Source organism: Saimiri boliviensis, chromosome 8 (assembly GCF_048565385.1).
Source record: "Saimiri boliviensis isolate mSaiBol1 chromosome 8, mSaiBol1.pri, whole genome shotgun sequence".
Lineage (NCBI taxonomy): Eukaryota > Metazoa > Chordata > Mammalia > Primates > Cebidae > Saimiri > Saimiri boliviensis.
In genome coordinates, this window is record NC_133456.1 from 100,425,518 (window position 1) to 100,452,443 (window position 26,926).

The 26,926-nt window shown below is 39.9% G+C and overlaps 1 protein-coding gene across 20 annotated transcripts in view; it reads right to left on the reverse strand.

Annotated features, from left to right (window-relative positions):
* Nucleotides 1-297: 297 nt before the first annotated feature.
* The window catches only part of LOC101050982 (MLLT10 histone lysine methyltransferase DOT1L cofactor), a 242,437-nt gene continuing 215,808 nt past the window's right edge, over nucleotides 298-26,926 (reverse strand). For 9 of the 20 annotated variants that reach the window (XM_074404935.1, XM_074404945.1, XM_074404944.1 and 6 more), the window contains 9 exons: nucleotides 21,188-21,305; nucleotides 19,472-19,544; nucleotides 16,238-16,392; nucleotides 14,019-14,207; nucleotides 13,512-13,600; nucleotides 13,017-13,378; nucleotides 11,582-11,678; nucleotides 5,902-6,111; nucleotides 306-4,246 (listed from right to left, as the gene is read on the reverse strand). In XM_074404935.1, coding sequence (XP_074261036.1) covers nucleotides 4,202-4,246; nucleotides 5,902-6,111; nucleotides 11,582-11,678; nucleotides 13,017-13,378; nucleotides 13,512-13,600; nucleotides 14,019-14,207; nucleotides 16,238-16,392; nucleotides 19,472-19,544; nucleotides 21,188-21,305 — 1,338 coding nt within the window. In that variant the 3' untranslated portion in view covers nucleotides 306-4,201. Of the gene's footprint in view, nucleotides 4,247-5,901; nucleotides 11,679-13,016; nucleotides 13,379-13,511; nucleotides 13,601-14,018; nucleotides 14,208-16,237; nucleotides 16,393-19,471; nucleotides 19,545-21,187; nucleotides 21,306-26,926 lie in introns of those variants that run through there. The other 11 variants (XM_074404933.1, XM_074404932.1, XM_039478767.2 and 8 more) reach the window with 5 other exon arrangements.

Sequence of the window (26,926 nt, forward strand, 5' to 3'; positions counted from 1 at the left end):
AATGTAGGTTTTGTTTGACTGACTTAGTCACAGTTCAAGTTTGACAGGTCTTTTTTTTTTTTTTTTTTTTTTTTGAGGCGGAGTTTCGCTCTTGTTACCCAGGCTGGAGTGCAATGGCGCCATCTCGGCTCACCGCAACCTCCGCCTCCTGGGTTCAGGCAATTCTCCTGCCTCAGCCTCCTGAGTAGCTGGGATGACGGGCACGCACCACCATGCCCAGCTAATTTTTTGTATTTTTTTTTAGTAGAGACGGGGTTTCACCATGTTGACCAGGATGGTCTCGATCTCTTGACCTCATGATCCACCCGCCTCGGCCTCCCAAAGTGCTAGGATTACAGGCTTGAGCCACCGCGCCCGGCGACAGGTCTTTCTTAAGGGACAGATCCCCACTGAGGCAAAGCAATGGGGGCACACGTGTCCCTTCCAGCCACCTCAGAGGTGTCAGCCTCAGATTCCCCTCAGGGTCTGAAGGTCCACAGTCACGTGGCTGTAGGGTATACAACATGCCCCTTTTCCACGTTTGTGATTCCCATCCACCTCAGGACACTGGTGACAGACACTTTTAGGTGTTAGCATTAACCTATTTAACTTATAAAAGTCATCATGGCCACTTAAGAAATTTGAAATTAGACATTTTCACATAAATCTTTACTGAAATACAAAAATTAGTGATTGGTGTGAAAGACATTTCTTTTGTTGCAAATAACAGGTTGAAGAATGGAAAAACAATTGACATGAATTTTAACAAAGTAAACATTTTACAAATGATTTCCAAATATTTATAAAAGTTCACAACTATTTCATTTTGAAAGGCCTAGTTTATATGAAAAGATGGTGTCATTGGTGTGTTTTATTTTCATTAAGTAAAACTAAAATGAACAGTGTTTGTCTCCCCGAGATTCCTACCCAGGACATGACCCAGACAGCCAGGCACATTGCTTTTAACTGTAGCACCAGCTACTCAGGAGGCTGAGGCACGAGGATTGCTTGAACCCAGGAGTTTGAGGCTGCAGTGAGCCATGATGTCGCCACTGACCTCCAGCCCGGGCGACAGAGTGAAACCGTCGCTTAAAACCTAAGGAAATCCACTGAAGAAAGCAACGTTACATTTTGCTGTAAGGTGGTACCTCCCTTGCAATTCCAAGGGCCGCTCCTGCCTATTGGGAAGATTATGGGATCATCTTTCCCTTCTGCTTGGTTGACAGCTGAGGACGACTTGGCTTTTCTGTCTTGGCTCAGTGCTTGATCTTGACCCACAACATGGACTGCACATCCACAAGTCTAAAGCACAGAAGCACAGACTGCAACCAGCCAATACAGACCTCCTTCAAGGCTCAGGGCCACTAGCAGGGCATCAGTTCTTCAGAGCCTTTCCCAGAGCACAAGGTGCACATGTGAACCAGCAGGTGCCAGGGCCCTGCAGGGAAGCAACCCAGGCTAACAAGGTCCAGGAGCCTCCAAGAAGCCAGAGAGCTACAGAAGCAGATGCTTACAAACACACAGCCAAGGACACATGTTAAGAAATTAAACTCGCAGTAGTTGATAGATGAGTCACCTGTCATTTCAGAGGGACGGTAATCCCTTGCCCTTTGGGAGAGAGATGACTTTCTAGGATTATGATTATTTTTTTATATACATTAAAAAAATCTCTCCAGGAACCTAAAACTCACTCTATTATACAGTTTATAGCCTAGAACCAGTTTTTCTTGTTAACTTTTTTTTTTTTTTTTTTTTTTTTTTTGAGATGGAGTTTCGCTCGTTACCCAGGCTGGAGTGCAATGGCGCAATCTCGGCTCACCGCAACCTCCGCCTCCTGGGTTCAGGCAATTCTCCTGCCTCAGCCTCCTGAGTAGCTGGGATTACAGGCACGCACCACCATGCCCAGCTAATTTTTCGTGTTTTTAGTAGAGACGGGGTTTCACCATGTTGACCAGGATGGTCTCGATCTCTTGACCTCGTGATCCATCCGCCTCGGCCTCCCAAAGTGCTGGGATTACAGGCTTGAGCCACCGCGCCCGGCAACTTATTTCTAAATTACCAAGAGGACTTGACACAGATTAGTATGTTCCGATTCAATTAAGTCTGGGGAAAAGTCTGAGCATTTATATTTTTCGAAAGTACCACAGGCAATTCAGACACTTACCAAGACCCAGGGACCACTAAATGGATTTGGCTTCTCTTTCATGGAATGCCTCTAGTTAAAGCAAGCTAACTGTATAAATAGGAATCAAATCTTGACCAAGTGTGAGTACTGCTTTATCAACGGGCTCTAATTATCTCATCTGGAGCACCAAGGCTATTTCCCTCCTCTTTACATCCCAGCAGTTTTCAGAGTGCACTCTCCCGCTCATCTCAGGATGACCCAAGATCTCTGAGCCCAAGGTGGGTTTGTGCTGCACAATGCTTTACAGAAGGCTCTGCACATTGTACAGCATTTGCTTAAGAGAAGTCTCCATTCACTCTGGGCAAAATACCAATGCTCCAAACACAAAACACAACCCAAGACTCCCTGAGGAAGCAACGTGGGTGCAGCCCCTCCATCCTCTCCAAACAAGAATGGCACGGAGTTATAAACAAACATTATTAAATTTTATTAACAAAACTTTGTACATTTTAATACATGTGGAATTTTACATCTAGGTAAAATAACAACACATTCAAAATTTACCATTTATACAAATTGTTACAGAATAACAACCAGTGGGTTAAATAAGTAAAATAAACCACACTGATTTTTTAAATTATCTACAAAAGATTTGACTTTAAAATTCCCCTGAACATATAAAAATAAATTAATTTTACTTTTCAATTAAATCTACCAATTAGAAATATTACAAATCAAAATATCAATGTTATCTTATGAATTTTTCACAATACAAAACAGATTCACAAAACTTTATTTACAGAAATGAGGTAAGAACTGTGCAATGTTTAACCAAGAGACATATTGCAGAATTAACATGTTCTTCCAGCTAAGTACACAGTGGAGGTCTAATTACAGCTGGGTCTTTTCCACTAATAATTCACACACCGAAGAACAGTTTGGTGATTACACCCCCAGTGGTGGATTGCTCTGCCGTACTGTCACATCAAAAGCGTGGCTCCCCAAAGTAGAAGGGCTGTCACACAGGTTTCACCTGTTTCAGGAACTCGTGGTGAGCTTTTGTTTTAATGGTCAGTAATGGAGAGTGGTTAAAATAAATCTCTATTCTTACCATATCCACTCCTTTTCTTGTGACTCATTAGTGGACAAATACCCAGGTAATAGTTTTGCCTGAGCTATCTACAAGTGGCACAGAAAATTCTGAATCAAGGCGGAAGCATGGGAAGGCTGCAGGTGTGATGGGATGATTCCTGCTGCTCGTAGGACGGACTGTCCGAGCCTACTGTCCAGAGCCCTTGCAGCACAATGGAGGCACTTGATCAAGGGCAAACCCCATCAGCACTTTCCAGAGTGGCCCCTTTCTGAAAGAATTATTTCGCTTTAAATTGATCTGGTTCCCCCAGCAGCCTTAGAACTCACTTAACTGAAGGTTTAAAATATGAGCAGGCCTTAACACTAAAGAAAAAGCAATTCTCAAAACTACCTTTAGCAGATGCAGACATTACCATCCTAACTTGACTACCAAAAGTGGCCAAATCCCATTAGAAAGGAAATTTTGACAAAGATTGCCAAGTCCCAGGTGATGAGCTATATATTTGTAATACTGAATCAATGAAACTCCAGGAAAAGGGATTAGACAGTTCCTTGAAATTTGACTCAGAGCAAGCATACTGTAACCCAAACAAAAGAGGGTATTTCAACTTGTACAATAAAATCAAGTAGTTTGTAAATGGAACAAATGTTTAGTTTTGCTATTCATATCTCCAATTTATAACAAAACTAGTTGTGCACCAACTATATTAAATTCTTGAGTTGATAAACATTGCATGTAAATTATGTCACTGAAAAAAGTTAAATTTTCTTTCCATGTTCAAAAAATTGGGGTAAGGGGTAGGGGTATGGGAATTCCATTTCAGTGCAACAAAGCAACAAGAAAACTAATCAAAGCCTGACAAGAATGTCCTTGCGGCAATTAATCCTTTGTTGTGCATTGAGTTTCTTGTTGCATTTCTTCATAGCTGTAGTAAAAGGACTGCAAAGGCAGCCAGATGAAGTGCTAGAACAGCAGGATAGTAATTTCTAGATGTTTCTCAGGTGTCAACTTTTCTCTTGAGCTACAGGCCCAGTTTTATCACTAAGTCTCTGCAGTTAAACAAAAGAGCAGACACATTAGCTACATCAGCTTTTTGTAACATCCTCCCAATTTGAAATGGTAACTGGGTAACTGAGATAAAATGTGGCACAGAAGTTACTCCCTTTTTTCTTGCAAGTTGGCATGGCTACTTGCAACATAATATGTAGACATGAATTTGCTAGTAAATGCTCTAAAAACACTAGATTCGACAGTATAAAAAGACCAAAGAGGTAGACCCATCTAAGGTACAGAAATTCTAAAGAATGAATGAATGGACAATTCATCTTCCAAAATCAACTATTCCACAGAAGCAGTAACATGGTACTGCAGAGAATGAATTTTTTATGGGCTAAGAAAGTCATGGGCTGTAACTCCACATTTGCTATTTGTCCTTGGGCTTAAAACTCTCTGCATTTCCTTTCATTAATCTATTTAAAAAAGAGAGACAGGGGTTACAGCCTATTAAAGACTGAAATCACAGATGTCACTGTATCTAACAATGACACCTGGCACATAGCAGGGTACTCGGCAAACAGCATCTGCCAGCCCCGTGCTCCTCTATTAGCTCATTAAACTGCTGGGATTTTCCATTAAATACATTTCATACTGTATAATTTAGCAAAAGTTTATAATTAGTGCATTTTTTAACACAGGGAAAAAAAAACTTAAAATGGGGTAGGGGAGGTAATAGTACCAAAAAACTCTACAGAATCACTGCAAACTGCCCATGGCAGCAAGAAGTAATGTGTGTGATGACAGGAGGTTGGCAAAATGAGGGCAAACAAAACACTTGAGTTCATGAAAAACAATACTTTGTACTTAGTAACGAGAATTATTCAAACTAAAGTTTCTGAAGACTAAAAGCACAGTCAACAAAACTTTGAAAGTAACGGGAAAGAGCAAACTGCAACTTTGATCATTCATTTGCCAAGTCTCCCACCTCAATCTCTCCCTTCTTCCTTTTCCTGATGTCCAGTCTCCATTCTACATCCCCATAGCCTCCTCTAACAGGGTTCTGCCCTGAACTGGAATTTAGGGGAAACATTTATACTCCAGTAAAGTAGATGTAATTGAAGGGGAGAATTGATAGAAACAGCCTTAAAATGGGTTCTGCTGTATGTGTAGTATACTGCTCCTGCATCCATTTTTAATTTAACTTTCGCATGGAAAGAGTAAGATGCCATCACTTACATGAGATTAATAACTTAAAATTTGTATTCCACTACAAATGTGATTGTGATTTACTTTCTCTAAAACAATCTGGTAGAATAATTGGATTGCTTGCTCTAAAATGTATAGACTAGTCTTCTGATAAACTTAATGTGTAAAAAGCACTTTGGAGTAAAACAAGTATTTCCAACTTACACAGACTGGTTCTATAACTAAAAGTTTCTCATAAAGCACGAAACTATTGTCTGTTGATTGGACTGTCTCATATGACTTAATAACTAAAATATGTTATCTTGAAAACTGCTGAATTACAAAACGGCCTTCAAACAATGTGCAAATTCAAACTGACATACTTAGGAGATGTAGAGATTGGCTTAGGTCCTTTGCCTGTAATATCCACCTGCTAAAAACAACTGTTTTAAGAAGAAATGATCATCCTGATTAATCGATACAGTTCTTAGTGCACTGGATGTAAGAAGGAAAACATACTTACTGCGACTTTCTGACTTGCATTATCTCCATGCATGGTGAGAAATGGGTTGGTGGTAGCTGTGTGAAGTGGGGGTGCCTGTGTACCTGCAAGAAGGTTGTTGATGGGTATTTGTGTTGGTCCAGGGATCTGCAGCTGCTGAAGCTCAGGTTGGTGGTGCTGCTGCTGGTGGTGATGTTGCATTAACTGATACAAAAAGGCTTGATGTTGTTCCTTAGGCAAAAACATGCGAGAGAAAGTGAGTTTCCAAGCACAGAATTCAGCAGTCAGATGAGCCTGCCTTATCTGTTTTCTTTCCTTTAATATTAGATATTTGCTAAGAAAGAAAACAAGTATCTCATCTAGAAAAATATGCTGCACCGGATAATAACCACCTACTATAAAATGTCCGTATCTTCAGTGAACAGCTTATTTTTAAAACAGAACACACAATACAGGAGACCTCTATTAGGTTATCCGTGATACATCGAGGAGTGCAGCAACTTAGAGAAATTAAGGTGGATGTTTCAAAGTATTATGTGTGGTCATACCCTTTCTAAACTTAAAACAACTTTGAAGTTTCCCTTCCTGCCTGTCATTAGCGTGCTTTCTTTTTTTTTTTTTCTTTTTTTTTCTTTTTTTTTGAGATGGAGTTTCGCTCTTGTTACCCAGGCTGGAGTGCAATGGCGCGATCTCGGCTCACCGCAACCTCCGCCTCCTGGGTTCGGGCAATTCTCCTGCCTCAGCCTCCTGAGTAGCTGGGATTACAGGCACGCGCCACCACGCCCAGCTAGTTTTTGTATTTTTAGTAGAGACGGGGTTTCACCATGTTGACCAGGATGGTCTCCATCTCTCGACCTCGTGATCTACCCGCCTCAGCCTCCCAAAGTGCTGGGATTACAGGCTTGAGCCACCGCGCCCGGCCTAGCGTGCTTTCTTGATGCAGTTTCGGACCACCCTTTACAGCAAGCATACACGCCATGCAGCATATATTTATAGATTTCCTAAGTGCTTACTAGGTGTCAGGCACTGCTTTTGGTGCTTGAAACACATGGAGCAGGGAAAGACAAATAAATGAAAATGTTAGATTGTGATTACTGCTATGCATCAACGGAAACAGAACTGTGTATGAGAAAGTCTGGAGTGGGTAGGGTGGAGTTGGTCGATTAGTCAAGGCAGTTTTCATTGCAAAGTTAACGTCTGGACGAAGATCTGGGGGAGATGAGGGAATTAGCTGGGTGAATATGCGGGCGGGGAAGGAGTTCCTCCAGAGGGGCACGTCTAGCAGGCTCCAGTAGCAGCACGGACCCAGGGAGAGAAGGGGGAGCCAGGAGGAACTGAGAAGAACACAGAGCTCGCAGTGAGAAGGCATGGGCACCTTGGCTTGTACTCACAGTAAAATGTGAAGCCAGTAGGTTTTGAGCACAAGGTTTTGAGAAGTGGCACAATGTGATTTCAGCATGCAGTCAATGTGGGGTGTCAGAGTTAGAATGGAGCTGCCATCAGCTGAGGTGAGGAAAAAGATGGGTGGGGCAGGGTTGTACAGGAAGATCAGCTGTTCGGTTTTGAACATGTTATGTTTGAAATGTCTTTTAAGATATGCCAGTGGAGCTAGAGTGAGCAGCTGGATTACAGGAGCTTGAAGCTCCAGAGAGAGGTCTGGCTAGAGATGTAAATATCAGCACAGAGATGCTATTTACAGACAATGATGGGAAGAGATCACTGAATTCCACCTTGCACTCTCAAGAGGCTGAAGAGGATGACCCAAGAAAGGATGCTAAAAATGAATGACCAGTTGTGTAGGAAAACACCAAGATAATGAGGTATCCTGGAAGCTGAGGGGAGGAAGTGTTTGAAGGAGGCAGAAAAGTGATCATCAACTCTCTCAAATGCTGTTGCCAGGTCATGTAAGATGAAGAATGAAAACTGCCCACTGGATTTGGCACCATGCAGGTCATCTGGGGCAACCAGGGTCGAGCAAGAGTGTGAGGCGAAAGCTGTGCAGAGGCTTCCAACAAATTCTCACCTACATCAAGTTTGATGCCTGCAAATGAACAAACTTCACTCCGCAACACTGGGAGATGAAGAAAAAGGTACGTTTTTTGTTGTTGTTGTTGTTGTTGTTGTTGTTGTTGTTGTTTTTTTGAGACGGAGTTTCGCTCTTGTTACCCAGGCTGGAGTGCAATGGCGCGATCTCGGCTCACCACAACCTCCGCCTACTGGGTTCAGGCAATTCTCTTGCCTCAGCCTCCTGAATAGCTGGGATTACAGGCACGTGCCACCATGCCCAGCTAATGTTTTGTATTTTTAGTAGGGACGGCGTTTCACCATGTTGACCAGGATGGTCTCAATCTCTTGACCTCGGCCTCCCAAAGTGCTGGGATTACACGCTTGAGCCACCGCACCCGGCCTAAAGGTACAGTTTAAACCCCTTTAGTCCTCATGGTCTCCAACCAATAATCTGTGCTGAAAATTTCTTAATCAACCATGTTATAGAAATGAGATATCTACATGTGCTATTATTAGAGTGAAATCTTAACAGGAAGACCCCAGATAAATGGAGTTTTAGTACTCAAGATGAGGCAAGAGATAGGAAAAACAAGATTCCATCTTTATGTCAGCATTTAAGAATTTATATATTCTTATATGCAGTGTGCCTTTAACACCACTATAGAAACAGACTGAAAATGATCCAGAATCAAAACTATTTCCAATATGTTTTTTACTAGAGCAAAAAAGTACATAAATACACTTAGAAGCCAGGCATGGTGGCTCAAGCCTGTAATTCCAACACTTTGGGAGGCCGAGGCGGGCGGATCACCTGAGGTTGGGAGTTCGAGACCAGCTGGACCAACATGGAGAAACCCCATCTTTAAAAAAAATATATATATATGTTTAGAAAGAAATTACAAAGGCTGACATCCTGTGTTAATTGAGCAATGCCTCTCCAGGCAGCCCAAGTGCACGTGAGTGCTAGGGAAATGGGTCTGGAGAAAGCCCCATGACTCTGGTGGGGGCCAGGACTGCCCTCACCCGAGCCACAACCCCACTTGGGTCTTGGTCCATGCTTTCTCCCCTCCTCCAGGTTCTCTATTTCCCATCTCCCCTCTCATCTAACAATTAACCCCAGTCTCCCTCTGCTGATCACTTTACTTCTAATTAAGAAAATGAGAAGCACTGAAAGCGGGATTGCTTCAGCCCTTCACATAAAACCCACCTCAGTTGCTCTACCTGCCCTGCTGGTGCAGTGAAATGCTGTTCTCATCTCCCCCTCTGCTAGCACCTTTCTTCTCTCCTATGCTAGAAGTGCCCCATCAATATACACGCTCTCACATTCAAAATGGTGACCCCATGTACCTACCACATCTGCCGCCTCCTTTCCCTTTTTCTGCTTTCCAAAGTGATGTCTTGGGGTGCTCATATGCTCTCTTCAATACCTCTCCCTCTCATTTTCTTTTAAACCATTTACTGAGGTTTTTACTTTTATCACACCAAAAGTATAAAAAGCCTCTATACAACCTTTAAGAGACAGGGTCCTGACCAGGCATGGTGGCTCACACCTGTAATGCCAGCACTTTGGGAGGCCAAGGCAGGCGATCAAGAGGTCAGGAGATTGAAATCATCCTGGCCAACATGGTGACTCCCCATCTCTACTTAAAAAAATAATAATACACAATAATTAGCTGGGTGTGGTGGCACATGCCTATAATCCCAGCTACTCGGGAGGCTGAGGCAGGAGAATTGCTCTGGCAACAGAGGAAGACTCCATCAAAAAAAAAAAAAGTCCCTGTCACCCAAGCTGGAGTGCAGTGGCATGATTACGGCTCCCTACAGCCTCAACCTCCTGGGCTCCAGTAATCCTCCCACCTCAGCCTCCCAACTAACTGGAACCACAGGCACACAACGCCACACCTGGTTGGTCCATTCTTTTTTATCCTACCACAGAAACATTTTACGTAGTTGACTCCTCCCTTTTCTGGAACATTTCCTTCACCTGGCCCCTAAGATGCCATTCTCTTATTTTCTTGCTCACTGGCCACTGTTTCTCAGTATCCTGTACGGGCTTACTCCTTTTCTAGGGTATCCAGGACTCAGTCTTCATGCTCTAAGAGTCCACATCAAATCTTTTGGTTCTCCACATCTGTGCAGCACTAACCCCAGATCTCTAACTGCACCCTTACCTGGGACTCCAGATACCTATTATGCAACTGTCTCATCTCCATTTCACTTGTGCATCTAAAGGGATTTCAACCTTTAGTATGTCTATGACACCTAATTTTTCTCTCCAAAACTGGTTGGGTTCTGTTCTTCCACATCTCAGCAGAAAGAAGTCACTAGCCATTCAGAATTCTTTCTCTTCTATGTCCTGCAAACAAGTCTTGTTGGTTCTATCTTGAAAACATATTGGCTGGGCACAGTGGCTCACACCTGTAATCCCAGCACTTTGGGAGGCTGAGGGCAGATCACTTGAGGTCAGGAGTTCAAGACCAGCCTGGGCAACATGGTTAAAGCCTGTCTCTACAAAAAGATACAAAATTAGCCAGGCATGGTGGCACACGCCTATAGTTCCAGCTACTCGGGAGGTTGAGGCAGGCGAATCCCTAGAACCCAGGAGAAGGAGGTTGCAGTGAGCCCAGATTGCAACACTGCATTCCAGCCTGGGCAACTGAGTAAAAGTCTATCTCAAAAATACACGCACACACTCAGACTCATACTCCCAGGCAGTTTTCAACACATAGCTCATACTATTTTAACACATAAGTCTCCTGCCTGGGCCACTCCCTCCCTGTTTTCCACTTTTGCCTCTGTCTTTACTCCCCCACCCTCAACAACACACACAAACTATTCTCTATATACAGCAAAACTAATCCTTTAAAATGTAAATCGCTGATTCACTATTTTGTCAAAACCCTCCAATTCTTAATTCTTAAATTAATCCCGAAAAAAAAAAAAAGAGAATGAAATGAGAGTAACAAAACTGAGATCATTATTAGCGCTGGGTGAGAGAACGAGGAGTACATAGGTCTTCAGGGTGTTCTCCGCTCTACTTTTGGTACACTTGAAATTTTCCAAAATAGATTTTTTTTTTTTTAAATTGCCAGTGGCTTTCCATCATACTTAAGATGGAACCCAAATTTCTTGCCACAACCAGGAAAGGCTGTACGTGATCATCTAGGACCACCCATTGGCTCTGACCTCTCCTACCCTCTGTGACCACACTGCTGCTGCGCTTCTCCCTCCTATGTGCTTTCTCTCCAGCTCCCTCAAGTCACAGACACCTTCCCTGAGCTCTCACGTTGGTCTATGCTCAAAAGTCACCCCTTGCAGAGGCGTGGCCATTCTATCTAAAATGGTCCTTGGCTCCCCATGCTCTTCCCCACTTATTCCATCCACTTCCTTTTTCTTCTCAGCATTTATCACAACCAAAAAGCATGCATTGTGTCCATCCATCTCCTGTATCAAAATGAAGCTCCGGGAAAACGCACACCACATGTCACTCAGCACTGTGCCACATGCCCTGTCACTTTGAAGTTCAGGAGTGCACACGACAGCACTGCAAGTATCACAGCCGGTACCACATGGCAAAAACTTTTTGGATTATACATTCAATAATGTTACTTCACAAAGAAATCTATACCCACCCTGAATATTACAGCTTAGAACACTTGCTCCTAATAAAATGTTATCAAAAGAAAGAACTTACTGGTGTGAGCTGTTGAGAATTTAACAACTGCTGAAACTGCTGTTGATGAATAAATATTTGTCTTTGCTGGTCAGAAAGTAATCCTAGTCCTGAGGCACTGAAAAATGATTAGAATTCTTACTTTTTACTACATACCTCTAATGCTTTTTTAGAAGTTTAAAAATGAAAGACAATTTTTCAATTTTTTTGTTTAATAACTGAAGTGAAATTTTTAATCCAAACGTCTTTTGAAAAAAAATTAAATACAAATTATTTCTGTATATATGCATGTGTACAGCTAAACAAGAACTTACATGATCAAGAAATGTGTTTTCTTTTTATTATAAAACAAATAGGCCCTAACTTATTTTATGGAATAGAAATTTACATGTGTTTCTAACAAGCATATGTAACAATTTATCTTTAATTATTCAAGAATAATTTAAGTAAACACATATTTGAAACAAAGAATCCAGACATACTACTGATTGGACCTTTCCTTTTCTAATGGTCCCAGTGGTAAAACTAAACACCAATGTAGAGAGCTAGAGGAAGTAGCTTTCTAGTACTGACTGTAAATCCATTTTAAAGTAAAGTATTTATTCCCCAAAAGTATGTTTAATAACAACATAGCTTTAGTTCCCTAGTATTGAACAGATATTCAAATGCAATTTCAGTACAATGAAACCAGTGAGTCTCACTTCCTGGGAAATCAGATAAATAATTGGCCTTTATCCTATATCAAAATCTTTGATTAAAACATTAAAAATATTACATAAATTTCAAGAAATTAATATTCATGTTATCTCCACTATGATATTATCTTTAGAATTTATTTATTTATTTATTTATTTTTTTGGGACAGAGTTTCGCTCTTGTTACCCAGGCTGGAGTGCAATGGCGCGATCTCGGCTCACCGCAACCTCCGCCTCCTGGGTTCAGGCAATTCTCCTGTCTCAGCCTCCTGAGTAGCTGGGATTACAGGCACGTGCCACCATGCCCAGCTAATGTTTTGTATTTTTAGTAGAGACGGGGTTTCACCGTGTTGACCAGGATGGTCTCGATCTCTCGACCTCGTGATCCACCCGCCTCGGCCTCCCAAAGTGCTGGGATTACAAGCTTGAGCCACCGCGCCCGGTCTATCTTTAGAATTTATGATACAGGAATGCAATATACAAAGAAACAAGAAAAACTAGTATTTAAAAGTAGACATCGCAGATTAAGACTGATGTCAACACATAATGTATTTAATACTGTTACTATAACTGACTTAATTTCATTTTCATCTAAATTTCAAAAATAAATGTACTCTGTGTATAGTGTACTTAAAATTTTTGGCAGACTTCTTTTCTTAAGGTATATTTACAAAGAAACATATTGAAAGCCCCAATCTAAGGCACACACAACACTGGTAATGTTATACTAAAAAACCCAAAACATAACTTAAGTTTCTTACCTGTTAGTCAGTGTAGCTGGCATTGGATGTGTTGCATTAGGTGGTACAGTTGTGTGAGTGAGAGGGGTAGGGTTCTGGGATATTGTGACAGGAGTCTGCATAACCCCATTTAAAGCTCCTACAATGCCATTAATTGCCAGTTGGTTACCTGGCAAAGCTCCAATTATTCCACCCACTGCAGACACGGCAGGAATGGTGGAAGTTACAGGCTGCATTCCACTAGCTAGTGCCCCCACTGTCACACCATTGACCTGCTGAACTCCACTCACTCCTGAGCCTTGTTGAGCCGGACTCTGCCCAGCAGGAGGTGGGGTAGAAAGAGCCGATGAGCTGCTGGTGCTTTGTCCACTGGAGGTTAAGTCCTAGCCAAGAAAAAAGAGAAACTAAGTTTAAAGAACACAGCAAAATTGTTTAAAATAATTTTAAACCATTTAAGGTAAAATACTATTATTCACAAGTAAATCACACAGATGAAAATAACCACATGAAAATTACCTGATTTAATACAGGAAGAGAATTATCAGGTAAAAAGCTGTTTCCTATATGAGGGCTCTTACTGCTGTTCAAGGAATCAGTAGTAGGAGCTAGAATAATAAAAGACAAAAAAGAAACCTATTTACCCTATTAAATTAAATTATGTGTAAGATTAAAGGCTTATTTTAAAGCTTATGCTGAAGCCTGTATCAAAACCACTTAAATATCAAGTCTTGCTATTCCTAAGACTGATTTAAATAGGAAAAAAATCTATTATTTCTATTGAATACCTCGCTGTAAATCAATAATGAAATCATTAGACATTTAAGTAAATTTTACCATTACATTATAGACTAAGGAAGTTAGAGTTAATTCAAGTTTATCACTTAACAGGATTCTTTATGCCCTTCAAAAACAACCTATCCTTCCTTTTCTACATCTTCATATAACTGGTGACCAATTATTACTCACAATGCAAATAATATTAAAAACCTATTTTCCTTAGATATAAAATATTTTCACACTTACCAGTCTGCGCTGAAAATGTGTGTATTTGATGAGATGGACTAGGATTTGCTGTTATTGTTGGAAAAGGCACTGAAAGCTGTGCATTCAATAACTGAAGCCGTTCCTTTTTGGCAGTCAAGTTTTTAATCTGTTCCTCTAATCTTCGGTTTTCAACTTGAAGTTGGTGTAATGACTTCAGCATTCCTAAAACTAGCACACATATGGATAGTTTTTAATAATGACAAGTACATACACAAGACTAAGTATGTTACACATTGCCAGTAACCTTAGAAATAAGTTAAAATAAAACAGCAGAAATTCTGTAAAGTATTTCTAAATGATAAAATTTTGTTCCTGAATTTGTATGTGGATATAAATTTCCTATGTTTGTATTTTTATAAACATGAAGGGAAAGTGTTCCTGGATGTACCTTCTGGAAACTTTCTTGCCACATAACAAATAATAAACACCAGCTTCAGGTAATCTTCCATTCTCAATGAAAAGAGTTGACATTTTTATTTTCATCAAAAATAAGAGCCCATTAAAAATTGGTATGCCTACCACTATTTTACATTAAAGTAATATAGAATGGTTAAGGATCGTACCAATACCCTTTACCAAAATAATGAGCACATGTTTTTGTGGTGTTTAAAGAAAGCTCTGCCATCAGATGCCTGGCAGGAGGCCCCTAATCCCAGCTGCTCAGCATGTTGCTCTGCAGGTCACCCAGCAGGGAGCGCTGTGTGTGTGTGTGCCCAGCCACCTCTCCAGTCCTGGAGAAAGGCACATCCTCTGTAAACAGGCTGGCTTTCAGTCTGGCCCCATCACCTCAGGTACTTCAATTCCTTCCACAACTTGGACCTCCCAACTAACAACACAGAGCGTTGCTGTGAGGATTTCTGAAGTGTCCGTCACTGTAGCCTATGTACTGAAAAGTTGTATTTGTTTAACATGACCCCAGGGCCTTCAGAAGACACAACTCCTCTGGTACAGACACATCTGGCCATTTCCCAAGGATTTAGCTTTTATCCCTCCCCTCCAAGATCCCACAAAGAAACCTTAGCGGGCCCAAATGAGATGCAATAAGACTAAGCTAAACCTATCCTCCAGCTATCCTGTTTAAAGGATTAGCCCGGCATGAATTTCCTCACAATTAGCATTTTTTGTGAGGGTACCATTCATAAAATACATACCAATTTATGGCACTCAGCTAACCAACAATAAGCAAAATATTTCAATAAAACGAAATAGAAGTTTATTCTCCAAAATGATGAAAACCACGTGTTTTTCCCTAAACGTAAAACAAGGCCACATCTCCAGCTAACCACCACCTATTTTAACTATTTTTCACCCACAGCCCTAATACTTAAAATGGTAAAGATACTGAAATACCGATATACAATACACGCCCTATATTCCAATAGACGAGCATAATATATGCTAATTATAGATTTATTTTAGTAATTACTGTTACTCTTCCAAATTATAAAATGAAGAAGCCAGCTGGCCATACCCGACTATAGGTATTTTTTAAAATAAATTCTCCACAGTTGAGCAAGTTTTCTTCAAACAATTAGCCTACGAGAAGGCAGTGCTCACGTACTTTAGTAGACTGATAAGAAAAAAGTACAGTGGAGACACAAAGTACCACCATGTATAATCATGGTAAGCACCGAGACAGTGCTGTCTATGAGTCGGGCAGGGTCTCATTCTGTCGCCAGGCTGGAGTGCAGTGGCGCAATTCTCGGCTCACTGCAAACTCTGACTCCCCGGTTTAAGCGATTCTCCAGCCTCAGCCTCCTGAGTAGCTGGGATTACAGGCATATACCACCACGCCCCCAGCTAATTTTGTTTTTGTATTTTTAGTAGAGACGAAGTTTCACCATGTTGGCCAGGATGGTCTCGATCTCCTGACCTTGTGATCTGCATGCCTCAGCCTCCCAAAGTACTGGCATTACAGGCCTGAGCCATCGCGCCCAGCCTTTTTCATGTCATTTAATCCTCACAATAACCCTCTGACATGGGTGCACTATTACATCCACTTGTAAAAACAGGAGACTAAGGAACTTTTAAAAACATGCCCAAGATCATACTATTAACACGTAAAGACGGGATTCAAATCCAAGCAGTAACACTATAGAATATCTTCTAATAGGATGAAAAGCAACTTCTGCATCCGTCTACCTATCTGTCCATCTGCTCATCCGTCTTGATTTACATACAAGAAAATGAATACTTACTGTCACTAGGAGTACCCTGTTCTAATAAAAATTGCTGTCCTTCACTCCACTGCCTCTCCAAAAGCTGTTCTATGCTGGCTGCTACTGGAGGCAGATTTTCCAAACTGTTGTTGCCTGGTTGATCATAGCGAATCTGTAAGCTGCTTACAGGGGATCTGTTGAAAACATTAATTCTCAAGTTAAAAAGAAGGGGAATGCTTTTAAGAGAGTGCAGTTTCTTACCTTAACCTGACCCCTTTTCTCCTGTATGAGTTTTATAACACCAGGCTGCCTATGCCAGAAGTATCAGGTTCCTGGATTTAGAAAACCATAATCTACCCTAAAATTGAGTAATTATCATTCTTCCTCCCAAAATTATAGAATCAAGGGAATAGCTAGCCATCATAGATAATTAAAAACCACTAGAAAATACAAACATGCCACAAACAATCTCTGAAATAGGCTGTAAAATAACTTGGTTATGGCATTACAAGACAAAAGGGGGAAAGACAAAATTAGACTTAAAAATAATTTTCCAGAACAGAAAAGGGTTCCACCACTCTGCCTTGATATATTTGCTATCACAATAACCCTGAACAATTACAATACTGTGAAAGGTATTTGAATTAACCAAATAAAATCTCAAATATCACTGATAAATTTTTAACAATCTTGAAGCAGCCTTTTGTTATAAATTAAAAATTATTCCAAGTATTTTCACAAGAAATAATAGACCAAAGCAATTTTTCTTTTTTTTTTTTCATTTCTGGAGATAGGGTCTCACTTCATCAGCCATGCTAGAGTGCTATAGTGTGATGATGGCTCACTACAGTCTTGACCTTCTGGGTCCTGGGTTCAAGCCATCCTCCTACCTCAGCCTCCTGAGCAGCTGGGACCACAAGAGCTACCACAACCATCTTTGTTTTTTTTTCTCTGGGGCAGTGGGGGGAAGGGGGGTTTGTGGGAGGAGCCAGAGTTTCACCATATGTCCCAGCTTACTCTCAAACTCCTGGGCTAAAGTGATCCCCCTTGCCTAGGCCTCCCAAACTGCTAGGAATACAGGCATGAGCCACCATGCCCAGCCCCCAAAGCAATTTTTATTTGATCCATTCACATGACTATTTCTAAAATATCTTAGATCTGTACTTCAAATGATAATCACTGAATCAACCCTTCTAAAACAAATAGTACTTGTATTAAGATGACCATGTAATAATCTCTTAACTTTTTGTTTTAAATTAGTAACTGTGGCCATTTCTGGTCTCCAGCCACCATTCTAAAGTAATACATTAGTAAAGAGCTTTAGAATTTCCAAAGAGTTCGTATGTATCTCATATGATCTCCACGGCAAACTAGTGAGAAGACAAAACCTGGTTTAATGGCTCCCTTTTCAAATGAGGAAACAGGATAGTTTTATTTGTCCAAAGACACACAGCTGGTGAGGTGACAGAGCTGGGCTACACACTTCAGGTCTCCTAACAACCCACTAGTGTTCTTGACACTGCTTTAATATGCTTCTCTACAAAATTTTTGTAAGATGTTAAACAAATGGGGCTTTTTATTTCATATGTAAACATGATGGGCTAAATACAGTTGGCCATCCCTCTACAAATAGTACATTATGCCAGGATAATTTGGGCAGTTACATTGCAGGCTGATTTCTAAAGAGTAATATAAAGTTGGAAATACATGCTAAAAATAATTTAGTATCATTTGTTAAGTGCCATTTAATGAAAAGGAAAAACTATATTAAGCAAAATAGCACTAAGATTTTTAATAATTTCTGGGTAGCCTGTATGATATTTTAAGTTTAAAAAGGAGAGAAATGCTTCTTCCACTAAACACTAAGCAAACATCCATTAGCTTTCTTCTTTGAAAAGAAAAATAAAACAACATAGAAATCACAATATAAAAATCACAGTAGTCAAAGACACTTTCATCACTGTGTTTTTCCGATTCCATGTTTCCAAAGAGTGGATATCTGATTTTAGTTCACCCAGGAATTATATAGGAAAAAAGGTACCACTAGATGTACCATTAGAAAATTATAAATTAAACAATTACTGGTTACTGAATTAATCTCGATGATAAAGATGTTCCTTAACAGACATTGCCCAAATATATCAGCAACACTGTAACTTTTGATCTGTCATCACATGAAAAGTTCATTTTGAAAAAAAAAATAAATAAAATAAAATTTTTTTTTTGTAGACACAGAGTCTTGCCATGTTCCCCAGGCTGGTCTTGAACTCCTGGCCTCAAGCAATCCTCCCAATTTAGCCTCTCAAAGTGCTGCGATTGGGGCCGGGGTGCGGTGGCTCATGCCTGTAATCCCAGCACTCTGGAAGGCTGAGGCGGCAGGATGACAAGGTTAAGAGATCGAGACCATCCTGGCCAACATGGTAAAACCCTGTCTCTTAAAAAAAAAAAAACAAAGTGCTGGGATTATAGGCATAAACTACCATGATTAACCAAAATTTTCATTTTTAATCATATTTCTCCCATACTTGGAAGAAAGACCCCAGAACTGGCTTTTCTCTTATTCTCCATTCTTACCCACTCTAACACCATGCTTGAGGGAGGGTTCCTAAATTAAAGAACATAGAGAAAACAAAGAGAAGGCACAGAAGTGAAATAAAATAGAGATAGCCATCACCAAAGTTCCATTCTCCCCTACAAACAGACACAGTATCTCATACCACATTCTCCCCATTTAAAATGGAAGGAATATGCAGTTCAGTAACCCCAAGTATATTAATAAATTATTTTAATAAATGGTACCTGAATACTGTCATAAAATAATTTCAAAAAACTTTGAATCAGTTATCACAAATGTATTACAACAATTTAAGAACTAGTAGGCCTTTTACTGATCTACCACAGGACTTTACTGAATTAGGAATTAGAGACTAAGGAATTAAGTGCTGTCCCTATAGCAGAGCTAAAACTGGAACCCAAAGTTGAGAGTCTTGGGTCTACAACTTTAAGAGATCTTAAGACTATTTTAAAGAATCAAAAAGAATTACTCAAATCAGTATACAAGTAGCAAATATAAGAGAGTTCGAACTGATTAGAAATCTAATGGTGTTTAAATTAATACTGAAATTAATTCAGAATCATTTTTCTTGACTGTCTACACATACTTCTTATCTGTAGAATGCTTTTATAGCCTCACAAATGTACACTCTACTGATGTAAGTTTCCAAATCTCAAACATTTCCTTTGCCTATACTTTGCAGTGTAAATAGCGCTTACCGTGGTGAGAGACTTCCTCTGGGTGAGCTTCCTCTGCCAACTAGGTTGCGGCTATTGTCTCCAAGATCTTGATCTGTAGTGTAAATATTTCAGAGCTGATAAAGTGACTCTCACTAGATAAGAGGTTTTAAACTCTGGCCCTGATTTTTCCTAAAACATACATTAAACCTTTACCACTATCTTTGCAGTTCCTATGAAAGCGGAAGATCTAGCATGTTGCTAGTTTAGAATTGCTGAACTGTGGCATGTAAGGCGTTGTCCCTACACGTTTTTGTGGGTGTAGAAGGCCATGGATTATGTTCTGTTCTTTCATTGCTTTCTATTTTACAGCACAGAAGCGTGGTTTGCATTTGCTGTACCCTCCCCTCAGCCACTTTTAATTTCTACGGTTAAAGTAATGAATCACAGCTGTGGACAGCTAATCTGTATGCTTATCACAGCAGATCCGTATGCTTTGTATTTTTTAACACTTTGCATCCCAAGACAAGTCATAAAACACATTAACACAGACCTGCACACCAAGACTAACATTGTGGTATTAGATAGACCCTTACTCCAAGAATAAAATGATGTAAACACTAAATTTCCAAATTAACAAAAGCAAGTAGGAATCCAGAATACCAAATTTAAAAGAAAAAAAAATTAACTTTTCAAAATATTCCTTAGATAATATCAAACATCTCTGCTGGAATAGTAACTTCTACTTCCCCAGCAGTTAATTCCTTATAAAAATCACCCTTTCTGGCCTCTTTCAAGGTTGTCCTTCCCTTATTCTGAGTTAGGTAACCTTTGACCCCTAAAGGGAAAAGACAGACGGATTCATTCTTGGTGAACTGCTAAATCCATTCCCTTCCCCCAAACAGGCATGACTACTTGGACATGTCAACCAATCCTTAAGGATGGAATGAAACAAAGCAAATCCAAGTGGCTCATTAAGACAGTACAAGAGACAAATGCAACAAAACGTCAACTGGTGAACATTCACAGGATTACTAAACACTGCAGAAATTCTCTAACAGGATTTTTTTAACCAAGTTTGTGTGATACAATTTCATGAATTATGCAAATAAAGGTTTAGGCTATTCACAGAAAAGCCCAGTGTTATGTTACTTTCATTGCACAGAACTGAGAACTGAACACATCAATCACAAAAGTCACAGGAGACACTGCTGCATTCCTGCCTGCTGATGGCTCTGCTGAACATTTCTATTTCAGACAGTTAAAAAAAAAAAGCACATCGCTATTTTGCAGCAAAGCATACTATTTACTTCCAACTGTGATTCTTTTTTTTATTGTAAATAGACAATATGTAATTATATAAATCTGGAGTACAAATTGATGTTATGATATATGAATGTAATGTGGAATTCAAAAGTGAAGCTAGTTAACATATCCATCACCTGAAACAGTTAACATTTTCCAACTGTGAATCTTGTTTTAAGTACAATCCTCTATTAACCACATCCCTACATGCTTTCAAATAAAATGAACCAAAAGAGTAAAAAATTAAGAGTAGGTCAGAGTAGAGTTTTAGAGTTCAGTAATTTTATTTATTTTATTTTATTTTATTTTTTAAGACTGGGTTTCACCATGTTGGTCAGGCTGGACTTGAACTCCCGACCCTCAGGTGATTTGCCCGCCTTGGCCGCCAAAGTGATTGGATTACAGGCGTGAGCCACCACGCCCGGCCAAGTTTAGTAATTCTTGAAAACTTACCTGTTTGATTGTTTTCAGACTGAGCTATAAGAGCTGCCATTGATGAATTTGGATTTAATCTATTGCCATACATATGAGACGGTGCCTGACTGAGAGAAGATCCAGATAGGGTATTTGCCTAAATGGAAAATATTACAATGATAAATGAATTATATTTAAAAATTTATTAAAGTTTTCCCTCCTAATAGATCTAGTAATTATATTCTCCAGCCTAAGAATATAAGCAAAATTTGTGACCTTCTGAAAAGCAAATTTCACTGTTACTTGTTTTATCATTCCAACATGTCCATTTTTTAAAAAGTTACATAACTACAAATTATTACTACTATTTTTGAGATGGAGTTTCACTCTTGCCCAGGCTGGAGTGCAATGGTGCAGTCTCGGCTCACTGCAACCTCTGCCCCTCGGGTTCAAGTGATTCTCCTGCCTCAGCCTCCCAAGCATCTGGGATTACAGGTGCCCACCACCAGGCCCAGCTAATTTTTTTGTATTTTTACAAAAAATACAAAAGGGTTTCACCAAGCTGGCCAGGATGGTCTCGAACTCCTGGCCTCAGGTGATCTGCCCACCTTGGCCTCCCAAAGGGCTGGGATTACAGGCATGAGCCACAATGCCTGGCCATAACCACAAGTTTTTAAAAAAGAAGGATCAGCACATTCAAAGTTAACTATTCCTTTTTTTAATTTTCAAAGTATCTAGCTGATACCTAAATCCAGTGGCACAGTAGTCCTGTGGACATGCAAATAATTAATCTTATTAAACCATCCATAACATAAAAGCAGGTAGATAACAGATGTCTATCAAAATGCTTCAATCTCTCATATCACAAGCTGGCTAAGGAGACCAAAAAGTCCAACTTTTTTCTAGTATGTTAACTACACAGAGGTATTTCCATTGCTTAACTCTGTCATTAGTAAAACCTGCACACTATTTTGTTACTTCCTATTTTGATAGACTTGGAAGCCTGCTGCTTTTTTTGTTTTGTTTTGTTTTTATTTTAAAAGAAAGCAAACAGGCATCCCAAGTATGTTTTCTATACAATGCAGGACTCAACGAAGCACAGCTTTGCCCTGACCCCATATAAGGCACCGTCTTTTTGGCAGCAAGCCAACTCTACTAACTGAAGAGCTCCTCTAAAGTTTGTAATTCATTCATGTTGCTAACCACAATTCTGAAGGCCTCTACTGGGACCTGTGCCAAACAAGCAAAAATGAACCCTTGAACAGATGAAGCTAAGGAGGCTGGCCAAAGTATTGCGTAATCCACTGAAATAAAAATGCTTTCTTTGATGTGCACACTCCCTTCCACTTTCCAAGAATATTATGACCTTAAAATGAGATATTTTGGAGGCAAATTTCTTGTATACAAAATACTGTTACTCACAGAAGACTCTCACTGGCTTGAAATAATTTTCAAACTTAACCACAATGTTAAAGTAGACTTGTTCTTCTTTTTCATGAATGAAATCAAACTGAAGCTTTTAAACTAAAATCATCGCATAGTTATTTTAGATCAAAACTCTTTAAAATATCGTCAAAGAACTAAAGCACTTCTATCATAAAGAAGCTGAGTAAAAGAACAAAAGATACAGGACATTTGGACATGTATAACTGCACACAGAGATTAAAACAACACAGTTATAATCAAAATAATACAGAGTAAGCTGTATTTCTGGACAGATGTACATTGTGATATTGCATCTTGGCCTTCAGCCCACTTACAAAGCATGAAATGTGCATTTGCAGTTCACAGAAAGAGTCTCCAGGATGCAGAATTCTATCCTTGCTTTCCATTGTCTCAAAGCGCGAATTTTATAGTTCACACTTTAATGTGTAAATTAAATCTGTCAATTTCTGGGTTTTGTTCTTCCTCTTATTAAAAATATGCAGACCAAGTAAGTTGGTACTCTAAAGTCCTGTTTAACAATCAATTGTCCCTTTGGAAAAGGTATATTATAACTTCAACGTGAAGATCGTGCTGTTCACTTACCATATATTTAATAGTAGAGGGCACATAAAACACACAGTTCATAAACAGAGATACAATTAAGATTTTTTATCTATCCAGAAGTCAATTCTTTGGGAATCTTAGCTATTCATAAAACAATATAGAATAAGAAAAATACAAACAATTCAACAGAAAAAACAGATGTTACCAATCCCATGTGTTAAAGCCTCAGATCCTAATACTTTAAAATAGCTTTTGCAGGGCGCGGTGGCTCACGCCTGTAATCCCAGCACTTTGGGAGGCCAAGGCGGGTGGATCACGAGGTCAAGAGATCGAGACCATCCTGGTCAACATGGTGAAACCCTGTCTCTACTAAAAATACAAAGAATTAGCTGGGCATGGTGGCTCACGCCTGTAATCCCAGCTACTCAGGAGGCTGAGGCATGAGAATTGCCTGAAGCCAGGAGGCGGAGGTTGCGGTGAGCAGAGATCGCGCCATTGCACTCCAGCCTGGGTAACAAGAGCGAAACTCCGTCTCCAATTAAAAAAAAAAAAAAAAAAAGGGGGGCCGGGCGTGGTGGCTCAAGCCTGTAATCCCAGCACTTTGGAAGGCCGAGGCGGGTGGATCACGAAGTCAAGAGATCGAGACCATCCTAGTCAACATGGTGAAACCCCGTCTCTACTAAAAAAAAAAAAAATACAAAAAATTAGCTGGGCATGGTGGCGCGTGCCTGTAATCCCAGCTACTCAGGAGGCTGAGGCAGGAGAATCGCCTGAACCCAGAAGGCGGAGGTTGCGGTGAGCCGAGATCATGCCATTGCACTCCACTCCAGCCTGGGTAACAAGAGCGAAACTCCGTCTCAAAAAAAAAAAAGCTTTTGCAGAGCCAATTTACTCTTACTATAGATACAATTCTAAAAAAAGATCCATGGGCTGGGCGCGGTGGCTCAAGCCTGTAATCCCAGCACTTTGGGAGGCCAAGGCGGCTGGATCGCGAAGTCAAGAGATCGAGACTATCCTGGTCAACATGGTGAAACCCTGTCTCTACTAAAAATACAAAAAATTAGCTGGGCATGGTGGCACGTGCCTGTAATTCCAGGTACTCAGGAGGCTGAGGCAGGAGAATTGCCTGGGTTGGGAGGCGGAGATTGCGGTGAGCCGAGATCACACCACTGCATTCCAGCCTGGGTAACGAGCGAAACTCCGTCTCAAAAAGAAAAAGGAAAAAAAAAAAAAGATCCACTACACATTTAACAGATTAGAAGTAGAAAAATTAACTAGAAGGAGGAAGAAAAAGTCCTATCTTGAGACAGTTTGTTAACAGCCAAAATTAACAGCTGACCATAAGACAGGGGAGAGAAAAATATGACCAAGAGAGAAAGCACAGTAAAGAATGTGGGTGGGATGGTTTAAAGAAGACCTTTAGGATAGCATTCTCATTTTAGTGTATTAGTAACTTTACAAGGGTACCTCAAGATGCCTTAGCACTTCCAAAGCAAGGAAACACTCTCAGGCTTTTGACTCTTGTTCATGCAGTCATCTATGTTACATATCAATGTTATAAGCTGGAATACCTTTTTACTTCCAATTATCAGTCTCATCAGTTGCCTTACATAAGAATCTGAAGATCCAACTCGTACTAGAACTAGAAATCTACTCATTTTTAGGAAAGGTTCCTTCTGCCAAGGGCTTTATATTAATATTTATCCTTACTAGCTTCAAACTTCAGAGGGACAGCATTTTCTTGATCTAGTCTCCGAATTACCTTAGTTTCCCTATCATCTATTAGCCCACTAAATATACTAAAGATCAAAATAGGAGTATGGCACAACACATCAGAAAAAAGATAAAGTATCTTTAGCATATGCCAAAGAAGGAAAGTCGTTTTTTTTTTTTTTTTTTTTTTTAAGACTGAGTTTCACTCTCGTTACCCAGGCTAGAGTGCAATGGCACGATCTCGGCTCATCGCAACCTCTTCCTGCCTCAGCCTTCTGAGTAGCTGGGACTATAGGCACGCGCCACCCATGCCCAGCTAATTTTTGTATTTTTAGTAGAGACAGGGTTTCACCATGTTGACCAGGATGGTCTCAATCTCTCGACCTCGTGATTCATCTGCCTCGGCCTCCCAAAGTGCTGGTATTATAGGCGTGAGCCACCGCACCCAGCCAGAAAGTCGTTATTTTTTTTTTTTTTCAAGAGACGGGGTTTCACCATGTTGGCCAGGCTGGTTTTGAGCTCCTGACTTCAAGCAATCCACCTGCCTCGGCCTCCCAAAGTGCTGGGATTACAGAAAGTCGCTGTTTCTAAAAGATGGCCGGCAAAAGTTAATACAATAAATGAAGATATTATCGGAAATGACCCATTTCCCAAACTGGATAGCTGAAAATAATCTGGTAGTTTTTTCTACTACAGACATTTATTTAAACAAGGGACTTACCAAAAAGAAATAAAAAGTTACTAACTTTACCAGATAGTATTTTGGTGTATAAAAATCTACATTCCAGCTGGGCACAGTGGCTCACGAGGTCAGGAGTTCAAGTCAAGCCTGACCAACATGGTGAAACACCATCCCTACTAAAAATACAAAAAATTAGCTGGGCGTAGTGACACAAGCCTGTAATCCCAGCTATTCAGGAGGCTGAGGCAGAAGAATCGCTTCAACGTGGGAGGCAGAAGTTGCAGTGAGCCGAGATTGTGCCATTGCACTCCAGCCTGCCCAACAGGACAAGAATCTGTCTAAAAAAAAAAATCTACTACATTCCATATTGATTTCCACTGGGAAACTCAAATCACAAATATCATTTTAAGATTATTAAGATGAGATACCAAAGGCTAAAAAAATGACTGTCAATGCTTAGCCTACATTTCTGAAATGATGTTTGAAACAGTTAATACTGGGGTCCTCGATGAGTCTTTTGGAAAGACTTGGTACATCCAAGTCAAGAAGTCCCCACATGTTTGTGGAAAGATCCCACAACTTATCAGTACTGAAGATGGGGAAGTGGAAGAGCTGGGAAAAGAAAGCTTACTGAAGAGAGCACAAACATAGTGTCTGGCATGTCACTGACTCAAAAACCTTTGCTGCCATTAGTAAGTGAAAGCATTAAGATTCAGGGGAAAGGAAGGAAGTCCATGTTAACCCAAAGAAGTAAGGGTTTTGAAGCATAAAGGGCATGAAAGCTTTTGTATTAAAAAAAATCAGGAATAAGAAATAAAGAAAACATTAACATACACACACTTCTCTACAACATACTATGGACACGGATTCTGTAAAGTGCATTGAAAGCAAATTACTAATGTACCAGAAGACTATTTCAGAAAATCTGGTTTAAAAACTAGAAATTCTTTTTGAAAAAGCAGTGCCTGTTTTATGATATTTCAATCTCAACCTGCCCAGGTAAGAAGAGTGGCTATTGTGAATAGATATTCTCCTTGGATCTGCTGGTACTGTAAGAATATAAGTTAATACTAGGGGAGGCTGAGTGAAGGACATCCATGATATATTTAACTCTCTGTACTGTATATGTAATATATATAATATAATCATTAATAAATATATATAACATTATACAATATATAAATATATAAAATATATAATTCTATATATTAATATATAGAATTATATATTTTATATATTAATATATAGAATTATATATAATTCTATATATTAATTTTATATATAAAATTAATATATATATAATTAAGAATACATACGTTTATATATATATATGGACGTATATATCCTTCATATAGTATCTTAAAGAGGAATCCTTCCCTTTTCCCAAGACCAAT